Source organism: Bos grunniens, chromosome 12 (assembly GCF_055505025.1).
Source record: "Bos grunniens cultivar Pamir isolate PY7600 chromosome 12, Bosgru_T2T1.0, whole genome shotgun sequence".
NCBI lineage: Eukaryota > Metazoa > Chordata > Mammalia > Artiodactyla > Bovidae > Bos > Bos grunniens.
In genome coordinates, this window is record NC_141176.1 from 24,301,086 (window position 1) to 24,325,731 (window position 24,646).

The following is a 24,646-nucleotide window of genomic DNA, read 5'->3' on the forward strand; positions in this document are numbered from 1 at the left end:
TGCTGCTGGAGCTCAGCAAACAGGCATCTCTTCGCTGCCCTCTTGTCTGCTCCAATGTCACCATCTTCCAAGGCAAGAGGTCCTTTGAGATGGTACTCTCATCTTTCCTATGAAGTCAGTAAGAAGTGGCCTTTCATTAACTTTTATTCTTGGCCAGCTAGTGGGCAAAAGAGAGGAGAAGGGTCATTGGCCCTTATTTAATTAAGGACTTCTCTGAAAATCCCTTTCCAGCCCTAGATTTTGCAAATATGCCATTCGAACACTGCCATTCTGTAATGGAACTCTGGATTGTTTCGTTCTGTTTATGACCAGCTTTCACTCCGAGACAAGTAGACATTATTGAAACTGAAAGCTGAACTGAAAGATATGCAGGGCATCTGGACTAGAGCTCCCTTGTCCTCTGATACCTTTGCTTTGAATTGCTCTTATCCCACACATACATTTCCTCTCTCTGTCTCTGTCTCTCTCCTGCATCATGGTCATGATCACAGTGTTTCTTTTTCCATTACTACAGCTCTAGCTTAGACTGCACTGGTTACCAGGCTCCCTCATCTACCTCCAGCCATTCTACTTTTCAACCTGATAATCAAAATATGCTACAGTGATATTAGCATGTAGGAATTACTCCATTATTCTCCTGGTTAAATTATTCTATGACTCCACCAATGGCTATTTGAAAACCTTCCCTCATGTTGCCCTAATCTGCATTCAGGCATTTTACGATTATTTATCTCTATGTGGTTTATCCCATACTCTAAAGAATTTGCTATGAATCCATCTTTCTTTTTTTTTTTTCTTGTTATCATTTTCTGGTAACTTTTCTATGTTGCTAGTTCCAACCCATCTTAAGTATAAATTCCCTCTAAAATCCTTTTCTAATTCTACCTAGTAAAAATAATGTCTTCTGTAAATTAATTTCCCTATTGCTTTATTTATACTCTCTTTAGGAATTTATTAAATATTCATGCCAAAATCACTTGCATAATTTATACTCTGTGTGTGTGTGTGTGTGTAGGTGTATGCATTTGTATGTGCAACCATACTTTTAGGACTAAGGAGAATAATTATATGATTATTTCCATAGAAGCTTTCAGGCCTTAGACAAATTCAGTAGCCAACCCTGATAATAAATAAAACAATTCAAAATTATTGCTTAAAATGTTGAATGCCATAAATAAGTAGATGGATAGAGTGAAAAAGGACTAGCAACGCCAAGTATAATTTACAGTAGGGATGAAAGTTGGTATCACTGTTTAAGAATATTATTCGATCCAGAAATTCCATTCCTAGGTACAAGGCCAACAGACGTGGACAAAAATGTACAAAGGAACCATATTCTTAATAGCCACAGACTGGAAACCACACAGATGTCATAAAAAATAGATTGATAAATAAGTTGTGTCATTTTCAAAAATCAAAATCTGATGCCGAATTGACATAACAAAAATGATTGCTACTAACAGAGAAAGTTAAACATAAAAAGTACATACTTTGATTTGTTTATATAAAGTTTAAAAGTTTGTGAAAGTAATCTGTGGTGATAGCAGTTAGATTTGTGATTGTGAACTGGAATGACTGAGAAAGGACAAGAGGGAGGTTCTTGGGATGCAGACACTCTTCCGGGCTTTTGTCTGTGTTGTGTCACACAAGCATGTTCACTTTTTAAAAAGGCATCAAGCTGTACACTGTGCATTTTACTGTTTGTATGAAAGTGAAAGTGAAAGTCGCTCTATTGTGTCTGACTCTTTGTGACTCCATGGACTCTAGGCCAGAATACTGGAGTTGGCCTTCCGCTTCTCCAGGGGATCTTCCCAACCCAGGGATCTAATGTATGCTAGACCTCAAAAACAAGTTCAAAATTAATAATGATTGCAATGAATCAAAATATATTGAATAAATGAAAAATCCATGGGCCCATGAGTAATACTCAGTAATTAAAAGGAGAAGAGGACCAAATTGTACATATAAAAGAATGCGAGTAAGCAAACTCAGAAGTGATGATAGGATAAGAAAGCCCTCAATTATCAAACACCATGTAATAACTGATATAGGCACATAATTAGCACTCAATAACAAGCAATCATTTAAGTGTTTTTTTGTTATTTTTCAATGCAATGCTTACCTTCTGGGACCTGGATAAACAATCATGTGTGCCTGCTGGGCTGCGTGATCAGAGTCCCAGCAGACTCTCTCTCTCTATATATATAGTGTGTTTTGTTTGACTATAACTGGTGAAAGTATGTTTTTTGCAGAAGCAGCAGTGATTTGCTGTGGGTGTAATTTATTATTATAATTTTTTGTTTTTTTGCTGTTTTATTCCATTCTTGACCAAAGCTTCCTCTAAGAGGTTTTTTATGGAAAATTGTCCCACTAACTTAAAGGGTGTGCTGTGCTATGCTAAGTCACTTCAGTCGTGTCTGACTCTGTGTGACCCCATAGATGGCAGCCCACCAGGCTCCCCCGTCCCTGGGATTCTCCAGGCAAGAACACTGGAGTGGGCTACCATTTCCTTCTCCAATGCATGAAAGTGAAAAGTGAAAGTGAAGTCCCTCAGTCGTGTCTGACTCTTAGCGACCCCATGGATTGCAGCCTAACAGGCTCCTCTGTCCATGGGATTTTCCAAGCAAGTACTGGAGTGGGGTGCCATTGCCTTCTCCAACTTAAAGGGTGAGGTGGGAGATATACTTAAGTTGTCTTCTAAAAAAATTAAATACTGAATATGTTAATATATATATATACACACACACACATAGAGTGTGTATCTTATGAAATAAACAGATATCCAAAATGGCAGATGAATTAAAAGCGTATGAGTTTAGTTATTCTCTTGTAAAGAGTACAGTCTACTTAAAAGTAGTGCAACTGAAGTTTCATATGACTTTCATTTGTCTCTCAATTATTTTCTTTTTATCCTTTTGTGGTTTCCATCATATTTGACCAGTATCCCATTTTAATGTGATTTTTATGTCTTAACTTTTTCTTCTCTGCCTGTTTAACTTGTCCTTATGTAGCACTTATTTTCACAGAGGCCTCTGTGACTTTGTGGCAGCAGGAAGAAATATTAAACCAAAAAATTGTCAAGCAGCAGGGTGTAATGCAATACATACGGGTCTGGGTATCAGACAGATGGGCCTGGTTCTAACAGCAGGATACCCGCTTACTCACCAAGAGAGCATGTCTATAAAAATATGAATAATGAATAGTTAGAGTAAGTGTTCTTGCTATTAAGTTGCTAAGTTGAATCTGACTTTTTGCAACCCCACAGACTGCAGCATGCCAGGCTTCCTTGACCTTTACTATCTCCCAGAGTTTGCTCAGACTCACGTCCTTTGAGTTGGTGGTGCCATCCAACCATCTCATCCTCTGTTGTCCCCTTCTCCTCCTGACCTCCATCTTTCCCAGCATCAGGTTCTTTTCCAATGAGTCAGCTCTTTGCATTACTTTTGCTCCAAAGTAGTGGAGCTTCAGCTTCAGCATCAGTCCTTCCAATGAATATCTGGGGCTGATTTCCTTTAGGATTGACTACTTTGATCTCTTGGCAGCCCATGGCACTCTCAGGAGCTTTAGGCCTATTAAATAGTGCCTGTTAAATTGTTTTTGTCTTCATCATTCCTAGAGAATAACACAAAGGAAATTGTTTGTAAGTGCACTGGTGACCTGATTCATTGGGAAGCATTTTTTTCTAATAAACAGCGATGTTAGCAAGGGAACATCTCTTGTCATCTGGAAGATACACTGTAAAGGGATAGATGAAAAGAGAAAGCTGAGAGGATACCTCTCTTATGTTCGGCTGCCACCTTTAATCATAGGTTGGATCTTAGGGCTACAGAAGATAAAACACAAACAAGCCAAAAACCTGAGTGAGGAATTTAAAAACTTGTACTGCAGAAGAAAATCTGGGGTTTAAAGCAAATCATTAACTATTTTTCAGTGTCTTTTTTGTTATTTACGTAGGCCACAACACTGGGAAAGAAAAGCAAAGATTGACAGAAAAGAAGTTGGGAGCAAGAAAGACTTTTATCAAGGGTTTTCATAGGCATTGAGGCTAAGATTTCATAAAATGTCACAATTCAGATAAAACAAAGAATATCATGTCATTCTATTGCAGTTTTTTTTTTTTTAACCTATTTTTTTCTTGTCTTTGGAGGGGAAAAAGCTGCATCTGTCATAGAAGAAAAAAAAAACCCAGCTAAAAATGTATGAATCTTCCTCAACATTGCTGTAGCATGTTGTCTTAAATCACAGACTTGAGCAAATGAACTCCTCGTGACCTCTGCTTTCTTCTTCTTTCTAGGTGCCTCCCATACTCCTTGATAAGCAGTTCTCTGAATTCACTCCAGACATTACACCCATCATTTTGGCAGCCCATACAAATAATTATGAGATAATAAAACTTTTGGTTCAGAAAGGCGTCTCAGTGCCCAGACCCCACGAGGTCCGCTGTAACTGCGTTGAATGTGTGTCTAGCTCAGATGTGGACAGTCTCCGCCACTCTCGCTCCAGACTCAACATCTACAAGGCCCTGGCCAGCCCGTCTCTCATTGCCCTGTCCAGTGAAGACCCTTTTCTCACAGCCTTTCAGCTGAGTTGGGAGCTCCAGGAACTGAGTAAGGTGGAAAATGAATTCAAGTCAGAATATGAGGAGCTGTCTCGACAGTGCAAACAATTTGCTAAGGACCTACTGGATCAGACAAGAAGTTCCCGAGAGCTGGAAATCATTCTTAATTACCGTGATGACAACAGTCTCCTGGAAGAACAAAGTGGAAACGATCTCGCGAGACTCAAATTGGCCATTAAGTACCGTCAGAAAGAGGTGAGTGTTGCTAGATTTTATCCATCAAAATGCCACAGAACTTAATCACAGGGGGGAAAAGTTGGTACTCCAAAATTAGGTTGGGGTTTTAAAGCATTTTCTATTTAACTTTAAGTGGATGAAATGTTGGCCAGATTACTGATTATGAAACACATTTAGGAGTGGCAGTAAGTGGTTTAATAATTGGTGATTTTTTGACACCTGTATTAAAATATACACATTTACTGGGGTGAAAATGGTAAAACTAATGAATTTTAGACTCTCTGTATGAAGAGTTCTGATTCTGCCATTTATAAGTCTTGTTCCTTTAGAGGGTCACACAGATTTCTTTGAACTTTGGTTTTTCTCATCTGCTTAATGGACTTAATATTTATACTTGATTATATGTATACTTCTTTATACATATAAAATATTTTTCTCAAAGATTTGAAGGAAGTATAAAATGAGTGGATATGTATGAATGCTCTGAGTAAATTATAATGTGTAATATTAATAAAAATACATTATTAGAAATTATTAATAAAAGAAAGCTTTTAGTCCAATAGCAGGTGGAAGTTCTAAAACTTCTCTCACGTCTGGCTTAGTTTCTTTATTTGCCAGGAATGAGAAGTTAAAGAGTCAGTTGCAGGAGAGTAATACAGTTTTCATTAGATTTCTGTGGATTTTAATATTAAATGAGGAAAATTCAGATCTATTATACATATTGCCTGGAGAAGGCAATGGCACCCCACTCCAGTACTCTTGCCTGGAAAATCCCATGGACTGAGGAGTCTGGTAGGCTGCAGTCCATGGGGTCGCTAAGAGTCAGACACGACTGAGCGACTTCCCTTTCACTTATCACTTTCATGCATTGGAGAAGGAAATGGCAACCCACTCCAGTGTTCTTGCCTGGAGAATCCCAGGGACAGTGGAGCCTGGTGGGCTGCCGTCTATGGGGTCACACAGAGTCGGACACGACTGAAGCGATTTAGCAGTAGCAGCAGCATACATATTGCCTAGCATAATTGTTTTTTGCTTCTATCACTGATTTTGAGTAAGTTCTCAAAAATATGTTTACTTCTACCTCCAAAAAATATTGGTTTTCTTTTCATTGGTGAATTATAGTAATTATTCTAGAACAAAAATATTGGAAAACTACATATATAAGATGAAAAAGAAGCTTCTGAAAAAATGTATTTAATTTTTTTGAGTTGGCCCTAAATATTCCACATTAGATATTAGATATGTATTAGATATTAGAATAATTTTAATATGCAACTAGAAGAAATTAATGAAAAACTTCACTTGACTAAAGATGTTTTTTCTTTGCTTAGATCCTTTTGTATATTTTAGGAAAAGACTCAATTTCAAGGTTTATTGAACAAAGAGCCACAAACTGAGTCCTTGGTTAGGTATGTTAGAAGCAAAGCAATAGAAAACATTTGATAATTTCTAACACTTCTTTCAAGATGCTTGTACTTTTTGTTTCTGTGAAGTTATGGAATTGGAGGGTGATAGAACCTAACAGTGCAGCAGAATGAAGGAAGGCTAAAAACACACGTAATAAGAAAATATGAAGTAGTAATAGCTTTTAAAAGATGCATTTTTAAAAATGACTCCGCATTTGCATTTTCTATTTTAGTTTTTGAAATAACAATGGAAGGGAAAAAACGCAAAATTATTACAGAATTGTTTTGGAGTATCTCATTCAATATCAAAGAGCATATTTCCCTAGAGCTGACAGTTTTTCAAGAGCAAAGTAGTGTTGGATGGCTAATAAAGTGTTATAAAATCAAGAATAAGATTTTACACTTATATACATTATTTGAAATCATCAGATCAGATCAGTCACTCAGTCATGTCCGACTCTTTGTGACCCCATGAATTGCAGCACGCCAGGCCTCCCTGTCCAACACCAACTCCCGGAGTTCACTCAGACTCACGTCCATTGAGTCAGTGATGTCATCCAGCCATCTCATCCTCTGTCGTCCCCTTCTCCTCCTGCCTCCAATCCCTCCCAGCATCAGAGTCTTTTCCAATGAGTCAACTCTTCGCATGAGGTGGCCAAACTACTGGAGTTTCAGCTTTAGCATCATTCCTTCCAAAGAAATCCCAGGACTGATCTCCTTCAGAATGGACTGGTTGGATCTCCTTGCAGTCCAAGGCACTCTCAAGAGTCTTCTCCAACACCACAGTTGAAAAGCATCAATTCTTTGGCGCTCAGCCTTTTTCACAGTCCAACTCTCACATCCATACATGACCACAGGAAAAACCACAGCCTTGACTAGACGGACCTTTGTTGGCAAAGTAATGTCTCTGCTTTTCAATATGCTATCTAGGTTGGTCATAACTTTCCAGGTTGTATTTTATGAAACGTACTCCTAAATTATTCAAAAATTACCGATCTGAAAATACTTGATAAGATTTTCTAGTAAGAGCATGTGTGTTAAATAAAACTCTAGCATAAATGTCTTCTCTTATACTTTTTTTTTTTTTTAAGGGCATAGACTGAACAGGAAGAACTTTTTTGAGAAAAAGTTTTATTGGAGTATAGTTGAATTATAATGTATTAATTTCAGCTGTACAGGTTAATTAGTTATACATATTACATATATCTACTCTTTCATAGAGTATTTTTCCGTATAGGCCATTACAGAGTATTGAGTAGAATTCCCTGTGCTATAAATGCTCACAAAATACTAGCAAATGGAATCCAACAACACATTGCTCTATACCTTTTTAACCACGAGTTCTCCTTGTTTCAGTCTACAAAAGTTTGAGGTTTGTCTTTGACCTATCTCTGATGTTTTGGGATTGCCTTCCCACTAATGTTCACATGGCCGAATCCTACTCGCTCTTAAAAGCGCACTCAGTTCTCTATTCCCACAGAGAGATTCCATGAAGCAATTCTTCCATACAACCTTTAGGATAAATGCCTTCATTATGCACATTCTGGGCTGCATTGTATTGCTGTATTTGACTTGCCTTCTCTAGGACACAGCTGAGGAACCTCACTTCACTTCTCTAGGCTGTCAGTGTCAGGAACACATTTGTCTCGTTCATCAGTCCTACTTCAGTACTTGATAGAGAAAAGATGCTCCACGTGAATTGATCTCAATATGCTCAGTATGAATGCATTTGAATAGATTCAAAATCTCAGTTCTGGAAGGCTCCCTACATGTTTCCTTGCCTGAGTAATTTGCAGTGTTTAGGTTAATAATGGAAAGCAATTAAATACATTATTTTGTATGAAAAGGTTGCAATGCAATCCCTGTAGAGCTCTTCAAATTAAAGTGAAAAAATATATGTAATCTCTATATAGTCAACAGCCTATGTTCTTTTAAATTTACTTTTCCTTTTCTTGAAGGTAAGTCAACAGTTTTGCAACATTAACTTTCAACTTGGTACTAATCTGGCTTCTGTCTTAGAAATTAAGGGAGTTGTTAAAGAGGAAGGAGAGAAATCAACATGGGGATAGCCCTGGACTCATACCTGTTTGTCCTATCCTGGAGCAATATGAAGAGATTTGTATCAATCAGCTGCTTTCTATAGCACGTGGTATCAGAACCTTGGGACTGTGTGGCGAACAATGGCTGTTTCCTCTTAGATCCTTTGGATTCTGGTGGCTGGTCAGCAGTTGTGTAAGAGTTTTGCATTTGCTATAAATGAGGCAAGAAGAGCTGACCTTTGTTAGGCATTCAGTTCAGTTCAGTCGTTCAGTCGTGTCCGACTCTTTGCGACCCGGTGGACTGCAGCATGCCAGGCCTCTCTGTCCATCACCAACTCCTGGAGTTTACTCAAACTCATGTCCATTTAGTCGGTGATGCCATCCAACCATCTCATCCTCTGTCATCCCCTTCTCCTTTTGCCTTCAATCTTTCCCAGCATCAGGGTCTTTTCAAATGAGTCAGCTCTTCGCATCAGGTGGCCAAAGTATTGGAGTTTCAGCTTCAACATCAGTTCTTCCAATGAACATTCAGGACTGATTTTCTTTAGGATGGACTGGTTGGGTCTCCTTGCAGTCCAAGGGACTCTTGAGAGTCTTCTCCAACACCACAGTTCAAAAGCATCAATTCTTCGGTGCTCAGCTTTCTTTATAGTCCAACTCTGTTAGGCGTATAGTCTGTTAGGCATATAGTCCAACTCTGTTAGGCATTGACTGTCTTTTAATTCTTCATTTGCTTCATTTTTCACTCTTATTCAAGTCTAGGATGTCTAGAATATACCTTTCATATTTTCTTGTGTCTGGTAAGTTCCACATCAGAATATGGATAATTTGGAGGGAAAAAATGTCTCATACTATCAGGACATTGTCTCATGGACATCAAACAACTATTATGGAAGAATGGCAAAGGGAGTACTTCTGGGGAGAAAAGTAAGAAAAGGGTATTGCATACAGTGTTCCCCTCCATAACTGAGATTTTTCTGCTGAAATAACTTTGAGAGTCATTCACCCAAGTAAATATGGTAATGCCTCTGTCTTAGTTTGCTTTACTTAGCTAACACAGAACGGGTTATTTGAATTTGATTAGGTATTACTGACCACATCCCTCTCTTTTTTTCTCTCTTCGCTGTTTTGAACTGTTCTGGGAACATTCATGTGTTCAGATCTCTTCTTAAAAACCACTTTCTCTGGAAGTATGCGCTTAACCTGTTTTCAACTCAGAATTCGTCATTGGTTTCTCTTGCTATGGCAGCAGTATTGCTTCATTACAAGTACTGTTTTGCCTCCTACTTGTTTTCACTTTTGGTTTCTTCCATTCAACACCTTGCTTTTAGTCCTACCTCCTCCAATCCATTGATCACCGCACCACCTAAGGGTCTTTGTTTTGTGTTTTAGGAAAAGTAAATCTAGGGATAGTTTTTCAGGTATAGCACTGAAAGCCCCCTGTCTTAGAGAAGCCCTCTGTTTGGTCATCATAAATCTGAGCATGTGAGCTCTGTGTAGAGCATCGCAGTGTCTTTCTCACGCTCGCAAATAAAGTCCAAACTGTCACAGCTCTCTTTATATGGATTCTGCCTAAATCGTTGGTTTCATTGTTCGCCATCACTACTCATAGTTCACATTTCAGTCAAATGCAAACACTCATAATTGTACTGCTTTCCTGCATTGGGCCTTTCCACCCAGGACTCTCTTAACATAAAAGACCTCTGTCCTGTTTCATGTTGCTTGCCCATTGTCGTGGGTTTTGCTGGATCTCGGTAAAATTGTCTGAGAGGTTGTTTTTAAACACTGCACTGCTGCTTCCATCCCAGTGCTCAGGACAGTTATACCAAAACCCCTGGAAATGCAGAGGTATATTTTAAAAGACTACTCAGATAATTCTAATGTGCTGTCAAGGTGAGTAAGTACTACTTGAAATTGTATATCAAGGTTTAACTCATGAATTAAAACTTCTTTAGATTTCCTTGACTTTCTCAAGTAGAGAAGACAGAGGTTGCCAAACATAACATCATCAGAGGCACCTGAGCAGCTTTTGGAAGTAACTCTCCTTTTGGCTCAGCTGGTAAAGAATTTGCCTGCAATGAGGGAGACCTGGGTTCGATCCCTGGGTTGGGAAGATCCCCTGGAGATCTTCCAGAGGATCTGGAAGGAAGGGAAAGGCTACCCACTCATTATTTTGTCCTGGAGAATTCCAGGAACTGTATAGTCCATGGGGTTGCAAAGAGTCGGACACAACTGAGAGACTTTCACTTTCATGAATTTTCTTTCCTCAGCCCCAAGTGCAGAAATTCACCTTCAGTAAGTCCTTGCATTTGTGGCATAGCACAGAAGTCCTCTCAAATTCTTCCCATCTCTCCCTCCTCATGTCATCACCCACCCTGTTATGTTTGCCATGATCCTGATACCCTTCTTTCTTCTTAAGGTCTATTCCACTGCTAACAGGATTCTTAGAGCTTTCATTTATCTGCAAAGTAAGATCCAAGAGTTAGGTAGGAAAATAAAATCCTACTTAAAAAATGGAAATAAACCTAAGGAAATGCAAAGATGGAGGGGAAGGGGTCAAACATTAATATTCTCCTGTCACGTGATAGAGAAATGAAAGCTTTCCATCTGAGTGCGCATACCTAGCCATGCCTTCTTTCAGGTAAATTTCTGGCCATCTAAAAACTATTGGAGATAGCTTTTTGTTGGTATCAAGTAACTCATATCTGATTGTTGAAAAAAAATTCTATAAAAGTATGAAGCCTATGAAATGGATATAATTCTCTTTCCCATGCCTAATAAGGTATGTGATGTTATACCAATTAGCTTTTGAGTTTTTGTTTTCTCACCTTTAAAATGGGAAAATACTGCCTACTTCATAGGTCAGTAGTGGAGGTGAAGCATGATAATACGGGTCCAGACTTAGGAGTACTTCCTGGCATTTATGTCCATGGAAGGGTAGCTGTCTATTACATTTAGTTATTACTGTTATTATAATTGTTTTTGTTTATCCCTTCATGGAACCTCAGTATAAAAAGCTAAGGGCATGCAGAGAAATGATATATACCACTCTATTGTATGTCCTGCAGCAAAAAGAATGGACTTCATCATTAAACGTTTTAATATGTATACTGAATATTTTATAGGCCTCATGGGTTTCATAGCACTTTTGAACTGTGAGTTTGGAACTGACACATACACACTGCTAAAAATAAATTAAAAAACTTTTTTGAAGTTTATCATTACAGTCTAATATTATAATCAGTATGCTAAACTATTTATTTTAAAACAATAGTCTCATCAAAAATGCATAATGTATAAACATTATGCCAGAGCCTAGGGTTGTCCATGCTCTAGTCTTCCATTACAAGCTTTCAAAAGAAACTTAGATTATGTATTACACACTCGATTTTAATTGTCCTCCTGCTTTGCCTTTTTTTAATATATTTTAGGCACTGATTATGTATGCCCTTTGAACCTGACTGCTGCCTGCTAGACCACAGAATCAGGAACTCTTATCACACCAGCACTTATCAAGAATGCCAGGCATATGGCAGAGTTTTAATACATGAGGCTACACTGAGTGATGTAAATTATTAAGAGACTTGTATTAATAAAAGGGATAAAAAGCTGCATTTTTTTTAGCTTACTTTCCCTTTCCTCTGTACTTGGGAGCACACTCTGACCGATTTCTGGGCCCTGCATCTTGGTCCTCCAAGTATGTTCACATACCTGCTGTTGCTATACAAAGGCAACACGGATAAAGGCTTCCTACCGCTTCTGCCCACCCACTCCTGGGGCCCAAACATTTCAGCGCCTGCCACTGGGTAATGGATGAAGCAAATGCCTGTTCAGGACTTGTGAGCCCGGCTGACAGTACTATGACAGGTCATTAGGCATTTAATTTAACACTAGGTTTTTAGAGCTTGGAATTCAATCCCCATGTGTTTCTTTACAGCTAATTAATGACGTGAAACCACTTTTTCCTAATTCGTATCTGAAAGTGATTGTTTCTGTTTCTTCCACAATGAGATATGAAATGGTATATGTCTATAACATTGTATAAATTCATCCTTTTGAACAGCACTGAGTAGAATGTGATAAATTTATACCTTCTAAAACATAAAATAGCAAGCTTTAACTGGAAGTTAGATATAAAATATGGCTTGTATTTGATGTTGTTGTTGTTCAGTCACTAAGTCATGTCCCACTCTTTGCGACCCCATGGACTGTAGCCTACCAGGCTCCTCTGTCTGTGGGATTTCCCAGGCAAGAATACTGGAGTGGGTTGCCATTACCTTCTCCAGGGGATCTTGGTATTGTTTTAATAAATACAAAAAGGAAACGACTAAGTGACTTATTTTCAGACAGGTATATACTTCTGTTCACCTAACAAAAATGCATCGTGTCCACAGAATAAGCAACTCTTTTCAACGTAACTCTCACTTGCTGCAGACATCAACTAAAAACATTAGGTTAATGATAATATCTTTGAAAAATTTCACTGTGTATTAGACACCCTTTCTGGTCCTTCAAGGGGCTTCCCTGGTGGCTCAGATGGTAAACAATTTGCCTGCAATGTGGGAAACCAGGGTTTAATCACTGGGTTGGGAAGATCCCCTAGAGAAAGGAATCATGGCTACCCACTCCAGTATTCTTGCCTGGAGAATTCCATGAACAGAGGCTACGGTCCATGGGGTGACAGAGTCAGATACAACTGAGCTACTAGCATGTTTCACTGGTTCTCTGAGGAATAACTTTTCTGTATGCAACTGGGACTACTGACTCCATGATAACTGACAAACGAGTAGCAATAAGATCAGCCCCTATTCAGGTCCAATCATTTCATTTGTCAGCAGTGAAGAACTCTGTCTATTGCTGCTTTTGCACAAAACTTCCTATTTAAATTTGAGGCTTTTTTTTGGGTCATAATTTAATGTCTCATATCTTCTCTGTCACTCATCACAAAACAAAATTAAGGATTACCACTTTCAAAATCATGAATTTAACAGCTTATTCCAGCCCACATATAGAAGTACAATACAAAAACTAAATGGGTTGGCAAAGCATTATTGTTGTCAAGAAAACCTAGTGGCTTTGAGATACAATGTAAAATCCTGCTCGAGATCCCTGATAAACTATGGGAATGAGGAGGAGCTTTTACACTTCTCCTTATCCTCATTTTCCTTCGACCATATGTGGCATATTCACAGGTTTTCTCAATAAAGGTTAGTTATGTTTTGTCTCAAGTCTTGGGAGAAGAAATGCACAGTGAAACCCTCTAGGATGTATAATGCCATGCTATAATTTGGCGATTTATGAGCCTTAAGCTTAATTCTGAAGCTGTGTGTTTATCGACTGCTTCTCGGTAATATAGAACTGGGAAAACAATCCCATAGGATTATATTTTTATTCTTTGTAGCACGCTCTGTTCCCTTTTTCCCTTTGGCTTTAGGGAGCACTCAGTGGTGTGCCTTCTGCTGCTATGGAGAAATACTGAAAGCTTTTTTCTTTATGGTTTTTACCTTCATCTGCCCCCTTGCAAGCTCCCTGCGAGCTGTAAGAAGGCCTGCTTTTCCTCATTCCAAAACCACCACTTCATTTTTAAATGCGGGGCTCCATTGTTGTTTTGCTCTGTGGCATTCCCTAAGCTCAGTGATTTTCCCCAGGTGGCTCTGGAACATGCAATCCAAAACCTCTTTTCTTTCTCTGCCACATTCACCTCTAATACCGGGCAGTGGGGAGCTGGAAATCTTATTGGCAGCTGCTATTAAGTAAACATAGGAGGGACCTAGTGGTTGGGCTTAGGGGGCTCTGGTCAAGATAATGCTTTCTCTCTCCAAGTGCAAGTCCGCACGTGATTGCAGGGTGTGTATTCTATGCTGGAGACTGCTGCTGCTGCTAGATCGCTTCAGTCGTGTTCGACTCTGTGCGACCCCATAGATGGCAGCCCACCAGGCTCCCCCGTCCCTGGGATTCTCCAGGCAAGAATACTGGAGTGGGTTGCCATTTCCTTCTCCAATGCATGAAAGTGAAAAGTGAAAGTGAAGTCGCTGAGTCGTGCTCGACTCTTAGCGACCCCATGGACTGGAGCCTACCAGGCTCCTCCGTCCATGGGATTTTCCAGGCAAGAGTACTGGAGTGGGGTGCCATTGAGACAGAGGACAGCAAAATGAGAAGACAGCAAGTCCCAGGCCAAGTTTGGGTTTCTTCCAGAAATGTCCTAGAGCCTAGAATTTTTTTTGGAGAAGGCAATGGCACCCCACTCCAGTACTCTTGCCTGGAAAATCACATGGACAGAGGAGCCTGGGGGGCTACAGTCCATGGGGTCTCTAAGAGTCGGACATGACTGAGCGACTTCCCTTTCACTTTTTACTTTCATGCATTGGAGAAGGAAATGGCAACCCACTCCAGGGTTCTTGCCTGGAGAATCCCAGGGACCGGGGAGCCTGGTGGGCTGCCATCTATGAGGTCACAGAGAGTCGGACACTACTGAAGCGACTTAGCAGCAGCAGCAGCAGCAATGTTTTATTTCAGAATGCTAAGACTGACTTTACATTTGGTATTCGGACTCCTCTTCTGTAAGTAACCCCCTGGTATCAGTATCACAATGCTTATTGTGAATGGGCTTTTAAATACTATGTTTGGAAAACAGCATTTATTATTTTTCTGATTACATGGCATTACATGCCAGTTATAAGAAATGTGTGATATCAATAAATATGATATTGACAAGTCTGTAATCACATAATATTGCTAATATTCAGTTTACTTTTTAAATAAATTCTTATCATAAATAGGTAGAGCCTAGAATTTTATTCTTGCTTAGACAGTACAGTGAAATCCATATGTGTGTGTGTGTGTGCTGTAGTATTTAAGCAGAAAATTTTGTTGCTGTTGTTGTTTAGTTACTAAGTCATGTCTGAGTCTTTGTGACCCTATGGACTGCAGCCCACCAGACTCCTCTGTCCATGGGATTTCCCAGGCAAGAATACTGGAGTGGGTTGCCATTTCCTTCTCCAGGGGATCCTCCTGATCCCGTGATTGAACCTGCATCTCCTGCATTGGCAGGCAGATTGTTCACAACTGAGCAACCTGGGTATAAGCTAAAAATAGATTTTTAGCTATATTGCATGAACGTTTTATATGTTATGTCCTTCACTGATATCGTTTTCTCACTTTCTTCCCTCCTTCCTTTCCTGTCCTCCCTCCTTATTAGGACTTTCACTTACCTTATGTAAGAGAGTCTTTTCTGTTTGCTACTTACTGATGATGCTGAAATCAAAGACAAAAGCCTTGTCCTCAGATAACTACCAGGGTATTAGGGATGGAAGAAAAGTCCGCACAACTCTCACCATGTGGGCCCCAAAGACTGTGGCAGAGCTGCTTCTGGAGCCCAGGAAAATGCTGCCTAACTTGGTCCTAGGGTCTTAGGGGAGGCTTCCTGGAACAGAAAAGGCCTTGCTTGAGTTTCTGTGGAAACCCGGGAGTCATCCAGGCAGAGAAGTTACAAAAAGTCAATATGGAAAGAAACACCATGTAGAACTGCAGGGAGGCAAAAAAGAAGGTGGAGAATCCCTCCATTATTATTTATTTAATTAAGATCCATCTGATTCCTTTTTTTTTTTTTCATTGTAGTATAATTGAATGACAATTTTGTGCTAGTTTCAGATATACAGCAAGATGATTCTGTTTATATATGTTCTTTTTCAGACTCTTTTTCATTATAAGTTATTCAGTTCAGTTCAGTTCAGTCGCTCGGTTGTGTCCCGCTCTTTGCGACCCCATGGACTGCAGCATGACAGGACTCCCTGTCCATCACCAACTCCCGGAGTCTGTTCTGAATATTCTTGGAAGGACTGATGCTGAAGCTGAAACTCCAATACATTGGCCACCTGATGCGAACACCTGACTCATTTGAAAAGACCCTGATGCTGGGAAAGATTGAAGGTGGGAGGAGAAGGGGATGACAGAGGAAGAGATGGCTGGATGGCATCACCAACTCAATGAACATGGGTTTGGATAGACTCTGGCAGTTGGTGATGGACAGGGAGGCCTGGCGTGCTGCGGTTCATGGGGTCGCAAAGAGTCAGACACGACTGAGCGACTGAACTGAAATGAACTGAACTGAAGTGAATCTGTCCCAAACTCCTAATTTATCCCTTCCTCTCTTTCCCTTTGGTAACCATAAATCTGTTTTTTAAGTCTGTGAGTTTGTTTCTGTTTTGTAAATACATTCATTTGTATCATTTTTTAGGTTCCACACTAAGTGCTATCATATATTTGTGTTTGTCTGTCTGGCTTCACTTAATATGATACTTCACTTAATATGATAACCTCTGCTGCTGCTGCTAAGTTGCTTCAGTCGTGTCCCACTCTGTGCGACCCCAGAGACGGCAGCCCCCTGGTTCCCCTGTCCCTGGGATTCTCCAGGCAAGAACACTGGAGTGGGTTGCCATTTCCTTCTCCAACGCATGCAAGTGAAAAGTGAAAGTCGTATTCAACTCCTAGCGACCCCATGGACTGCAGCCCACCAGGCTCCTCCATCCATGGGATTTTCCAGGCAAGAGTACTTGAGTGGGGTGCCATTGCCTTCTCCGATGATAATCTCTAGGTCCATCCATTGTTGCTGCAAACAGCATGGTTTCATTTTTTATGGTTAAGTAATAGTCCAGGTATATATCTACCACATCTTCTTTATCCATTCATCTGTTAATGAAAATATAAGTTGCTTCCATGTCTTAATTTTTATAAATAGTACTGCTATGAATATTGGGGTGCATGTATCTTTTCAAATTAAAGTTGTCCTCATTTCTGGATATATTCCTAGGAGTGGGATTGCTGGATGATATGATGATTCTATTTTTGTTTTTGAGGAATCTCAATACTCTTTTCCATAGTGGCTACACCAATTTACATTCCCACCAAGAGTGTAAGAGGGTTCCCTTTGTCTCTACACCCTCTGTAACATTTATTTTTTGTAGGTTTTTGATGGTGGCCATTCTGACCCGTATGAGGTGATATCTCGTAGTTTTGATTTCCATTTCTTCAATAATTAGCAATGTTGAGCATCTTTTCATGTGCCTCTTGGTTATCTGTATGTCTTATTTGGAAAAATATCTATTTACTTCTTCTGCCCATTTTTGATTGGGTTGTTTGTCCTTCTGACATTGAGATGTATGAACTGTTTGTATATTTTGGAAATAATCCCATGTTGGTCACATCATTTGCAAATATTTTCTCCCATTCCGTATGTTGTCTTTTAGTTTTGTTTATGATTTCTTTGCTGTGCAAAAAAAAAAAAAAGAGCTTTTAAGTTTAATTGGACCCCATTTGTTTATTTTTGCGTTTATTTCCTTTACTCTAGGAGATCCAAAAACTATTGCTGTGATTTATGTCAGTGTTCTGCCTTTATTTTCTTCTAAGAGTTTTAGAGAATCTCTTCATTCTTTCTGCCCTCATTCCCACCCCATGGCTTCTGCTTTCACATTTTCTTCTGCCTGATGCAATGGAAGGCTTCTGTATCAGGTCTCAGCTCATTATTATCACTTTCTTGGTAAAGACCCAGAACACCGACCCTAGTTACTGTCCTTTGGCTTCCCTGGTGGATCAGACAGTAAAGCGTCTGTCTACAATGCGGGAGACCCAGTTTTGAGCCCTGGGTTAGGAAGATCCCCTGGAGAAGGAAATGGCAATCCACTCCAGGACTATTGCCTGGAGAATCCCATGGACAGAAGAGCCTGGTAGGCTACAGTCCATGGGGTCGCAAAGAGTCCGACAGGACTGAGGGACTTCACTTTCTTTCCCTTTCCTTCACCCTTTATTCTCAGACATTCTCTTTACATGACAATGTTGATATCGCAGCTTTTATCACAATCCAAAGTCATTCTGTTTATTTGTGTGTAAAATTATGTTTTTATCTTTTTTCACTTGTTATCTAAGTGTTATCTCCTCTGACTTGATTATCAGTGAAAGCCCAGGGGTTGGTATAGTGCTTAGGACATAGGAGCCTGAATCAGTTCAGTTTAGTCGCTCAGTCGTGTCCAACTCTTTGCGACCCTGTGAATCACAGCACGCCAGGCCTCCCTGTCCATCACCAACTCCTGGAGTTCACTCAGACTCACGTCCATCGAGTCAAGGATGCCATCCAGCCATCTCATCCTCTGTCGTCCCCTTCTCCTCCTGCCCCCAATCCCTCCCAGCATCAGAGTCTTTTCCAATGAGTCAGCTCTTCGCATGAGGTGGCCAAAGTACTGGAGTTTCAGCTTTAGCATCATTCCTTCCAAAGAACACCCAGGGCTGATCTCTTTCAAAATGGACTGGTTGGATCTCCTTGCAGTCCACGGGAATCTCAAGAGTTTTCTCCAATACCACAGTTCAAAAGCATCAATTCTTTGGCGCTCAGCTTTCTTCACAGTCCAACTCTCACATCCATACATGACCACTGGAAAAACCATAGCCTTGACTAGATGGACCTTTGTTGGCAAAGTAATGTCTCTGCTTTTCAATATGCTATCTAGGTTGGTCATAACTTTTCTTCCAAGGAGTAAGCGTCTTTTAATTTCATGGCTGCAGTCACCATCTGCAGTGATTTGGGAGCCCAAAAAAATAAAGTCTGACACTGTTTCCACTGTTTCCCCATCTATTTCCCATGAAGTGATGGGACCAAATGACATGATCTTCGTTTTCTGAATGTTGAGTTTTAAGCCAACTTTTTCACTCTCCTCTTTCACTTTCATCAAGAGGCTTTTTAGTTTCTCTTCACTTTCTGCCACATGGGTGGTATCATCTCCATATCTGAGGTTATTGATATTTCTCCTGGCAATCTTGATTCCAGCTTGTGCTTTTTCCAGCCCAGTGTTTCTCATGATGTACTCTGCACAGAAGTTAAATAAGCAGGGTGACAATATACAGCCTTGAAATACTTACTCCTTTTCCTATTTGGAACCAGTCTGTTGTTCCATGTCCAGTTCTAACTGTTGCTTCCTGACCTGCATATAGGTTTCTCAAGAGGCAGGTCAGGTGGTCTGGTATTCCCATCCCTTTCAGAATTTTCCACAGTTTACTGTGATCCACACAGTCAAAGGCTTTGGCATAGTCAATAAAGCAGAAATAGATGTTTTTCTGGAACTCTCTTGCTTTTTCCATGATCCAGCGGATGTTGGCAATTTGGTTTCTGGTTCCTCTGCCTTTTCTAAAACCAGCTTGAATGTCTGGAAGTTCATGGTTCATGTATTGCTGAAGCCTGACTTGGAGAATTTTGAGCATTACTTTACTAGCATGTGAGATGAGTGCAATTGTGCAGAAGTTTGAGCATTCTTTGGCATTGCCTTTCTTTGGAATTGGAATGAAAACGGACCTTTTCCAGTCCTGTGGCCACTGCTGAGTTTTCCAAATTTGCTGGCATCTTGAGTGCAGCACTTTCACAGCATCATCTTTCAGGATTTGAAATAGCTCAACTGGAATTCCATCACCTCCACTAGCTTTGTTCATAGTGATGCTTTGTAAGTCCCACTGACTTCACATTCCAGGATGTCTGGCTCTAGGTGAGTGATCACACCATCATGATTATCTGAGTCATGAAGATCTTTTTTGTACAGTTCTTCTGTGTATTCTTGCCACCTCTTCTTAATATCTTCTGCTTCTGTTAGGTCCATACCATTTCTGTCCTTTATCGAGCCCATCTTTGCATGAAATGTTCCTTTGGTATCTCTGATTTTCTTGAAGAGATCTCTAGTCTTTCCCTTTCTGTTGTTTTCCTCTATTTCTTTGCATTAATTGCTGAGGAAGGCTTTCTTATCTCTTCTTGATAGTCTTTGGAACTCTGAATTCAGATGCTTATATCTTTCTTTTTCTCCTTTGCTTTTCATGTCTCTTCTTTTCACAGCTATTTGTAAGGCCTCCCCAGACAGCCATTTTGCTTTTTTGCATTTCTTTTCCATGGGGATGGTCTTGATCCCTGTCTCCTGTACAATGTCATGAACCTCAGTCTATAGTTCATCAGGCACTCTATATATCAGATCTAGTGCCTTAAATCTATTTCTCACTTTCAGTGTATAATCATAAGGGATTTGATTTAGGTCATACCTGAATGGTCTAATGGTTTTCCCTACTTTTTCAATTTCAGTCTGAATTTGGCAATAAGGAGTTCATGATCTGAGCCACAGTCAGATCCTGGTCTTGTTTTTGTTGACTGTATAGAGCTTCTCCATCTTTGGCTACAAAGAATATAGTCAATCTGAGTCTGAATAAATGGTGATAAATTAGAGGAGTGGCAGGGGCTGAGATTAGAGAAAAATAACAGAGAATAGATCGTACAGGGCTGGAATCAGCAACCCTAAGGAATGTGGTTTTAGAAAATCTGTGATACTTAATCATTTAAATATAGAAATTCTTATTAGCATTTGTGTTAGTCTCTCAGGATTGTCTGACTCTTTGAGACCCTGTGGACTATAGCCCACCAGCGTCCTCTGTCCATTGAATTCTCCAGGCAAGAACACTGGAGTGGTTAGCCAGTCTCTTATCCAGGGGATCTTCCCAACCCAGGGATGGAACCCGGGTCTCCTGCATTGCAGGTGGACTCTACCGTCTGAGCCACCAGGGAAGAAATCTTAATAATCTTTTATTTTCTCAAACTTCTGTTGTCCAAAGATGAGTTCATCATCTTCTCTAAGCCTGGCTCTTCTGTCATCTCTGTTCAAGTAGGAGGCAATCTAATTACTCTTGCTAGAAATCTGAGAGTCAGCCTTGGTTATTTTACATCCATCACTTCCAAAAGTTTGATATGGTAGATGAAAGATGGCCATAATTGAAGGATGGCATCTAATACCCTTCTCCTCAACCAGAGCCTGCCTTAGCTATCTGCCTGAATAGTACAATGCAACAGAAATGAATTTCTATAATTCCCAAGACTTGTTCATAAGAAGACTTGCAGCTTCCACTTATGTTCTCTGGCAACCCAGGTGCCATGTGAGAAGTGTGAATGTCCTACAAGGCCATCATACCAGAGAGCCAATGGGTACACACTCTTGCTGATAGTCTCAGCCTAGCCTAGCCTTCCAACTCTTCACTCCTATGACAAGACTGACAGAAGAAATGAATGTGAACTTCCCTGCACACCCACACTAGTTCATCCTCTAGCTGGATGTGTGCATGCGTTCTAAGTTGCTTCAGTTGTGTCTGACTCTTTGTGACACTATGGACCGTAGCCCACCAGGCTCCTCTGTCCATGGAATTTTTATACTGGAGTGAGTTGCTATGCCCTTCTCCAGGGGGTCTTCCCACCTCAGGGATCAAACCTGGGTCTCATGTCTCCTGCATTGATAGGTGGGTTCTTTACCACTAGCGCCACCTAGAAAGCCCCCTCTGCTGGATAATGCTGAGTAATTTCTGTTGATGCCACATGAAACAGAAGAATCAACCAACTAAGCCCTGCCTCAATTCCCAGTCCATTATTATGGACTGAATGTTTGTGTCCCCCTAAAATTCCTCTGTTGAAACCTAACCTCCAATGTGATGATATTTAGAGGTGAGGCCTTTGACGGATGATTAGGTTGGGAGTGTGAAGCTCTCATGAATAGGATCAGGGCCCTTTTACAAGAGACCCCAGAGAGCTCTTTAATCCTCTTTCTACCATGTGAGGGCACATCAAGAAGACAGACCCTCACCAGACACAGAATCTGCGGCACCTTGATCTTGGACTTTCCAGCCTCCGGAACTGTGAGAAGTAAAAGCTTCTTGTTTAAGCCGCCCAGTCTGCAGCACTTTGTTACAGCAGTGCGTGAACGAAGGCATGCACAAAATTGTGAAATATTACACAAGGTTGTTTTAAACCACTAAGTTTAGGAGCGTAGATCATTGAGGCCCCTGTGAACCACCGAAGGCTGCCTGTCCTATTGCTAATTATATTCATTAATACTTCCCAAATTATTTCCTACCTTTCAGTCTACTCTTTCTGTTCTCTGTAAAGGAGTCTCACCCAGTTTCCCTAGCTCCAGTCTTGCTCCATCCAAAGTCACGCTACACTTAAGAATTTTTAATATTAATATGTAAACATTCTCTACCATAAGAAGTTTATTTTTTAAGTATATTCACACTGTGGTGCAACCATCACCACCATCCATCTCCAAAACTTTTTCATCTCCCCAAACTGAAACTCTATATACCCCTTAAACAATAAGTCCACATTCCCCCTACCCGCTCCAGCCCCTGGCAACCACCATCCTGCTTTCTGTCTCCATGAATTTGATTACTCTCAATTCTTTATATAAGTGGAATCATACAATACCCATCCTGTGTGTCTGGTTTATTTCACTCAGCATAGTATCTTCAAGCTTTACCCATGTTGTGCCTGTATCAAAACTTCACCCCTATTTAAGAATGAATAATGTTCCACTGTATGTATGTACCACATTCAGTTTATATATTAATCTGTTTATAGACATTTGGGCTATTTCCATACCTTTTGGCTACTGTGAATAATGCTGCTGTATTATGATACTCTAACCCGATTCCCTATCTCTTACTTTGAAGATCCCATAAAATAAAACCCTGTCTCCTCAACAGGATATAATATATCTGGATGCTGACTTCGTGTCTAGACTCGTCTCTCACCCCGTCCTGACTTGTGTTGTGTGCTCAGCAAATCCAGATTACTAGTATTTATTCACCTATGCTATGATCTGTGAACATTACCATTGTAATTTTTCTTGTTATTTTATTGCCTTGAAATACAGCCATTACCTCGGGTTGGAGCCTACCTCTTGTTTAAGATGTTCAGCCTCAACTTCATAAAGGGATACTACTTAATACTTAGCAAACATTCAAAAATAAAATTGTTTTGGATGAGTTTGCTTTGAATCATTTTAACTAAAGAATTAATTTTTAAGAAAATAAAATGCTTTGAATAATATTGATCAATTTCCATCTTTATCCCTTATACAGTGTGACTTTTTTATCTGTTCAAACAAACATTGTTGTCAATATTACTCACAGAGCATTGATCATATGATTATAGTTTAGGTGCCAGAAGCTGTAACAGCTATTAAAATATAATTGAGATATGGTTGCATTGAACCTTTTCATTTTTGACCTTCCTGTGTACTTTCTCATTTTTTTCTGTTCTGGTTTTGCTTACTGTCTTATCATTTCTTCATGGGCTACTGGCTGATATGACTCTAGAGGCAGAGTTTTGAGTTTTGCAGCTTTTTCTGTTAAGGGAAAAATAATCAATATCCCAGAATATATAAGCAGCTTTGGCTTTGAGATAAAGTCAGTAATCTAGCTTCTATGTGACTGTGTGGATTGAGTGTCTGAAAATCTTGGCCACCTTTTCAGAAAGGGCAGTGAGTGACTGTGCAAGAAAATGCATTATCCAAGCATATAAGAGAATGGAGAGATATAATGCAGATATATTCCAAACAGTTGCATTTTAAGTGGCAACATTTTTTGTTGTTGTTGTTTATGATGTGGTCAGTTTATATGAAAATCATTGGCTGAAAATCTGCAGTGTTATGTAATATCTCCTTTTTAAACAAAATTTACAGAACATAATTAACTTTTTCTTTATAATTCAGAGCTTTGGAGTGAAGTTCAGTTACTGTACTCTGCAATGTAGTTGTCAGTTTAGGATTCTTAAAAATGTTGATATTAATAGCTGTTTAGCCCAGTATGAAAGTATGGCAGAAATCTCTCCTTCACATAGTTTTGAAGTCTCTCTCCTTGGAATCTGACTCCCAGCTATGGGTTCTGGAGAGTGCCAATTTACTTGCCTTTTTTTAAAAAGATTTTTTTTGATGTGGACCATTTTTAAAGTCTTTATTGAATTTGTTACAGTATTATTTCTGTTTTATATATATATATCTATATATATATATAATTTTTTTGGCGGGGGGGCGGCTGTGAGGCTTATGGGAATCTTAGTTTCCAGACCAGGGATCGAATCCACACCTGCTGCATTGGAAGGTGAAATCTTAACCATTGGACCTCTTTTTTATGTTTACTGATTTTAATAATACTAAGTTTCATGCTAAGCCACCCAATAACCACTCCAGGTAAAAGTGTTGGGAAATATAAGCAGAACTGTCTCAGGGCTTGAGGACACCTCTGTAAATATGGTGCATAAGATTTACGGCCTTAATACTGTGACATTATTCAACTTCTTTGAGACTTTTTTACTTTCTTGAGTTTCAGGTGGATCAACGTTGCCTGACAGATTACTTGCCTTTAAAATGAATTTGTGTGCGTTTGTGTACAAATAAATAAGATACCATGTTATAGAATTGTTAAAGCCTTTTGAAAGGTAAAATATAATTAATATAATTAATCTAAACAATGTATAGCTATTTCTGTAGACTTCATAGGAAGTATTGAAATTTTAATTAATTTAACCAGGCACTAGATGTATTGAAGTTGTGAACAAATGGGAA

General features: G+C 39.7%; 1 protein-coding gene across 6 annotated transcripts in view; it reads left to right on the forward strand.

Moving 5' to 3' along the window:
* The window catches only part of TRPC4 (transient receptor potential cation channel subfamily C member 4), a 211,515-nt gene that overhangs the window by 92,981 nt on the left and 93,888 nt on the right, over positions 1-24,646 (forward strand). For all 6 annotated transcript variants that reach the window (XM_086329274.1, XM_086329278.1, XM_086329273.1 and 3 more), the window contains one exon: positions 4,295-4,813. In XM_086329274.1, coding sequence (XP_086185400.1) covers positions 4,295-4,813 — 519 coding nt within the window. The remainder of the gene's footprint in view (positions 1-4,294; positions 4,814-24,646) is intronic.